This window comes from Protopterus annectens, chromosome 4.part0 (genome assembly GCF_019279795.1).
Source record: "Protopterus annectens isolate FY-2018-M chromosome 4.part0, PAN1.0, whole genome shotgun sequence".
NCBI classification, from domain to species: Eukaryota; Metazoa; Chordata; order Ceratodontiformes; family Protopteridae; genus Protopterus; species Protopterus annectens.
In genome coordinates, this window is record NC_056733.1 from 674,365,634 (window position 1) to 674,371,633 (window position 6,000).

Below are 6,000 nucleotides of genomic sequence, written 5' to 3' on the forward strand. Positions count from 1 at the left end.
GTAATCTACACCCATATTCGAGCATGTAATCTACACCCATATTCTAGTCTCTTCTTTTTCTTGTTCTATCTTTTGTTGCATCCCCATCGTCCTTCTGTTGCTTGCATTTAAGGGTTATACTTTAGTCTAATTAAATCATGTATCACCACTTTATCCTTCCCAAGTGGAAGAGCTACATTTGCATCTTCATATTCCCCCATTCCCAATTTAGGCATCTTTTTCCAATTGCCCTTTTCTTATCCTATCATGTATCCTTCACTACGTTTTCATCCATGTACTCCACTTTCCTCACTGCTTCACATATTTCCTTCCATTTTATGGCCTACGCCTTATTCTGCCAAATGTGTTACTAGCTTACATACTTCATCTATCCTTGATGGGTCCCTTTTTGTAATTGCTTTCTTTGCTAACAGAATTATCTATAGCAACTTCTGTTGCTCCTGACACACCTGTCCTACTTTACCAAAAGGTTAGGACCCATTCTCTCTAAAGTAATACCCAATTCCCCCTTTGGACTCCCTCATATACCAAACTCTCAGCCATGGGGATCATTCTAAACTACTAGGGGTATAAAAATCTGTACAGACATTTCCATCCATAAATTTTAAATCCCCCTGATTTTGTGGCATACCTCAGGAAATGGTGAAATTATCCCCATTCCTCTATATCAATCTTCCTACAAAATACTTCATCTCATCTGCCTTATTTTTTTCAGTATCTCTCTCACTGCACTTCATCTTTTCAAATACCTCATTTTCAATTTTATTAACATTTTATATACTCTGGATAAGGGCATTCCTCTTCCCATCTCTTGCATCTACCACTCCTTTTATAAATTTCAGCATTCTACCCTTTTCTAACTTGCACACTTCTGTCACTATCGTGTAACTCCACTAACCTCTCTTCCAAGTCGTATTCTTCCTGTACTTCTGTCCATGTCTTTGCCCCCCAACTAGCTGATACCAGAATCATGCTTGCTCTCTGCTCCAAGTCAATCTCAGTTCCTATTTTTTTCTCAAATAAATGACTATATCCTTTGTCAGTTCCTCTAATGAAGTAGTCACCCTTCCTTGTCTACCTCTTAACAATATTAATCATATCCTCTTCTCTACTTCTCCCTTCCAGTGCTTCCCTAAATATCTTTTCCCATTCCAGGTTACATCCATTTTGCACTTATCTAAACAGTAATGCCCAATGGCAGGCGAGTAAAGGTGTCTTCACTTCAAGATCCCGCAGGCTTCTATCTTTGGGTATCACAAATTCCCAAGCTACTCTGGGCTTGTATCCTTCCACAAGTACAGTGTTATTATGTGACTGTGCATATGTGCTTGAGCATGTGTGCATGCAGTGCAGCCCTGCACATGATGCTGAGAAGCACAGCTTTAAACCTCATTTGGTAACTTGATGCAGAATCTTCCTTTGCAATGGCTTCAAGATATCTTACCTGCTTCAAGAAGCACTTCAGTGATTTTAACACTCACCCACTTTCCCAGACGAGTTTTAGATGATGCAACCACTTTTACTCATAAGTCATCTCTTGGCTTTTTCTTACACAGCGGCCAACTTTCCTCTTGAATTCACCATGGGGGTCTTCTCGCCACTCTTTCTACAGTAGGGAATAAGAACAAGCGCATAATTAACACTTGAAAATTCACCACTTCATCTAGCCTAAAAAGACGGAAAAATATATACAAATATTAAGATTACAACAGAAGGCATGTGCATCAATTTATATACTGAAACTATACATTTTCACTTTTATACAGCCCACTATACTGTCTGAAAAGAATAATTCTTTCTTTACAGCAGCACACTATTCCTGAAGGAAACACTCAATGACACGAAGGAATGGTGCTCCAGCTGTGAGGGTAGTTACTTGTGATGGAAACTGAGCCAGCACCTAGTAGCAAAAGCCAATGGCAAATCATCCAACTTGTACAAAAGGCCACCTTAGAATGCAGCTCTAAGCAAAGGATAGGGAGTACAAGATTCCAGGGCATGAAGGCATAGAAACACAACTGGAATGGAGATTTAGATACCAGCATATTACTTAATGAATTGTGGCTCAAAGCTGCTATGGACAGAGTCACATACAAAAACTTCTTAGCAGTTAATGGACAATTAGCAATAGACCTCCTGCCTTCTACTGCTGCCTGCATTAACATGGTTACTAACAAGATATTGATGATGAAAGATGCTATGTCATAATGTATGAGGGACTGACTAGGACAAGTGTCAGGAAGGCTACAGGAACAGTGACTGGCGTGAAAAAAAATCTACTAGGGCCCAGTTAAGCCCATTAGTGTGTTAAAAACACAGCTGATGATTCAAAGGCCTCAGTGGAAAAGTCTTCAAGCTAATAAGTGGAAAGAATTGGTTGACAGAAATACAAACACACAGTATGCTAGTTAAAAAGAAAGGAAGTCTCCTCAGTGAGCCAGTCCAACGATCACAAATGGTAAAGTAACAATAAAAACCTGAAGCATTGTTCCACCTGCAGTTTTGTAATTATTTCTGGCTAGCTTCTATAGCTGAATATCTACTCAGAGCTATGCTTCAGGCATTAGATCCCTAAAACACTGACTATATTGCCATCAGCCATCTTTCAAACACACCTCTCCGAAATTGGATTACTGCTTCTTAATGGCTCCATTATTTTTCCAAATGCAACACAGATAAAGCTCCTATTCCTGAAGGACAGTGACCTCAAACTGCAACCTGTGCCCTGTTATCCTTACAGTTGTGCTATCCTGTCTTTTTTCTGTTCACTTTAGTCTATCCAGTACAATTTTTCCATCATACATCAGTATTCCCTTCAGATGGCTGTGGCTAATTTTTGAACATGAAAGGGCAGCACACATCAGAACACGAATGTAACTGAAGCAACAAAACATACAGTACAAGTCAGAACTATTATATGCTTGCCTCCTCGGTATTTTACATGCATACAGGTTCATAGGTGTATCCTAGGCTAACAACCACTAGGGCCTTTATAAGCATATCCACGCAACCCAAATGTATCCCATGAGTTAGTGTCTTCGAGGTTATTCTAAAAGGTGTACATTAGATAGGGCATGATTTAATACTTGCCTCTGTCCATCAGAAACAGTTGCCCTACCTTGGGTGAATTTTCTATTTCCCATCCACTGTTCCAGGTTACAGCTGAATGTGCCTAGCTTTACTTCAAATTGACAAACTATATTCTATTTATATACTTGTGCATTATGGTTACGTTCACCAAGTTGCTCATTTTCACATCATAATCTACTGAAAACTGCCTAATGCTGCTCTGTTGTCATAAAAGGATTCATGGTCTACCCTATGCCTGGTTATCAATGAAATAAATCAAACTCAAGAAGTACAAAAAATGTCTAAGATAAACATGCATGCTACAACTGAAAAACTGTACAAATACATGCGACTCCTCATGGTAGCAAATGCTACATTGAGAATAAGGGAGGTAAAATAAATATGTGCTTAATATAATTAAGTCTGAGAGAGTATACCCTCTTTACAGATAATGGCTGCTTTCATCTCCACCAGTTTGTGAAAACTTTGAAAGACCAACACTTGGATACCATTCCAGATGCCATGATGCAGATTCATAAGTAACCTTAACACACTTGCTTCTTTCTGCAATTTAAGAAAAAAGCGTAAAATCTATAATGTTAAAAAGTAACTCATGTATATACCTACTAGACCTTAGAGGGAACTGCAACAGCCAAGGCTGAATGAAACAGAAACCAAATCCAAGGTTGGGGGGCGGGGGGGGTGCAGAATGATGAAAAGTCCTTCAAATAGAGTAGAGTACTCCTGGGTTCCAGATTGTTTGGAATAGCAAACCTTGATCTAGAAGCCCACCCTGAAAGGTCCAATGTTTGGGCCAAATCCAAGCAACAAAGCTACCAATGTGGACGAAGCTGAACAAAAAATATATCTCACAAAATTGAACCTAACAATACTGATTTGCCAAAGGAAGAACAATTACCAGAATTGATGCAGAAACAAAAAATGCTTGTGAAAGGTAAGCAAAATGTGTATGCTGCACATGTACAAAATGGAGACATTCTTGAAGCATATATATTGATGGCAGCTACTGTACAGGAAAGAGCTCTGACAGCAGCACCAGCCAGTGGCCAACTGGCCACCTAATGAGAGCAAACAATGCAGTAGTCAATCTTGTAAAGTGTCAACTTCCATCCCAAAAGCAAAGGAGGTGAACAACTGCTACATATTCCTAAACTTCTGAAAATGTCTCAGGAAGCACCTGAGCAAACGATTCGCAATAAAGGTGAGACATGATCCCCTCCCTCCAAGTTCAGGGGCAACTAGGCAAACAGCTTCTGGAGAAAGTGTGGCTTAGTCCTACCCTGACCCTTGTGGAAAGCCAGCTATGGATCCTTGCACAAGGCTTATCATTCTGAAACAGAACAAATCAGAATTGATAACCACTAGAAAGAGCATTTTGCAAGAAACTCACAAAGAGAACATTTTCCAAGAGAAAAAAAACATACCTGCCAGCCAAGAAAACAGGGCCCATAGGGGAGAAAGGTTCTTTAAAGGATTATAGAAATGCTAAACCCCTTTAAGGACATGTTGAACTAGCAGGTGCTGAGCTACAATCCTGTTCACCACAAAGTCATGATGTGCAGAAACAGAGGACACTTGCAGCCTGAGCATGGCATAATAAGGCTCAAATCAAAGATGTCAGTGACAGCTTATGATCGCCTACAAGCTAAGCAATGTAGCACAATATAGTAACTCCTCTCAAATATGCTTATACTTGGAGGCACAAACCTTTCATTACAAATAGCATTCTAGCAGTCTCAACTTCCAAGACCCCAGATGGCATCCTAAGAGGGATCAGGGGGTTTAGATCAAACAACCAGGTCCTAAGATGGAGTTGGGTATCACCCAACTTGTGAATGCTATCCTTGGTTAGAAGTGTGAATTTTCAACATCACCAGAAATCTAAATGCCTGAAATTCTGGTCAAGTCACTTAATCAGTATTCCCAAGGTCACCCCTGAAAATTACTTGTATTCTCCAGGCTTACCTAGTTAAAAGAAAGCTCCACCTTAAAACTAAACACCACCTTTATCACTGTTTTATGAATTATTTAACAGCTCAATCACAGATTGCTTCTTACAGAATTTTAATGCATTTTCTGTCAGTGGCGCTTGACCTATCAAGCTGATATTATTTTTCTTCAAGCCTCTTTTTCATAATCCATTTCCAGTCCGCTACATACGAGTCATGTTAGACAGTTGTGGTGTATTCCCATGCCACTTCCATACAATGGGATTAGTGTCAGTTACTGTCACCATATATACCTTCTGTAACAAGACTGCTTCTTTTACTTCTTGAAAGTCTCTTATTTGTACAGTATACTAAGGAGTTGTATGGCTGCAACCAAAAAAGGTAGCTAAACTGCATGCCTTTGTTCAATCTAAGAAGCACTGACAGTCCTTTCCCACCACACTATGGCAAACATACTGCTGTTTTACAAGAACACATACTTCTGACATTTCTCTAAATCTAAGACATCTTTGATGCTAAATTTAAATAATTTTAAAATTTATAGTATAAACAAACATTTAAAGTTTAAACCTTAGCATTTCAATACTACTACACTTCTTTCGGCTTTTCCCGGTTAGGGGTCCCCTCAGCGGACCACCTGTCAGCTCATGATTGGCAGTGGAGTTTTACATTGTCAAGTTGCCAGACCGGCGCCAAACCTTCCACAGAAGACACACACATGCACGCACTCACACCTAGGTCCAATTTAGTGTGTCCAATCCACCTACAGCATGTCTTTGGGATGTGGTAGGAAACCGGAGCACCCGGAGGAAACCCACACGACCACAGGGAGGACATGCAGACTCTGCACAGAGGGCACCCCAGCCGAGGATCGAACCAGATGAACCTCTTGCTGTGAGGCGACAACGCTAACTGCTGCACCACCATGGCCACCCTTCAATACTACTACACTGCTTATGTA

General features: G+C 40.2%; 1 protein-coding gene across 1 annotated transcript in view; it reads right to left on the minus strand.

Moving 5' to 3' along the window:
* Positions 1-6,000, minus strand: part of LOC122800277 (ubiquitin-conjugating enzyme E2 G1-like) — a 478,581-nt gene that overhangs the window by 68,249 nt on the left and 404,332 nt on the right. Inside the window, exon 5 of the mRNA XM_044069764.1 lies at positions 1,482-1,606. Within this exon, the coding sequence (XP_043925699.1) occupies positions 1,520-1,606 (87 nt within the window). The 3' untranslated portion in view covers positions 1,482-1,519. The remainder of the gene's footprint in view (positions 1-1,481; positions 1,607-6,000) is intronic.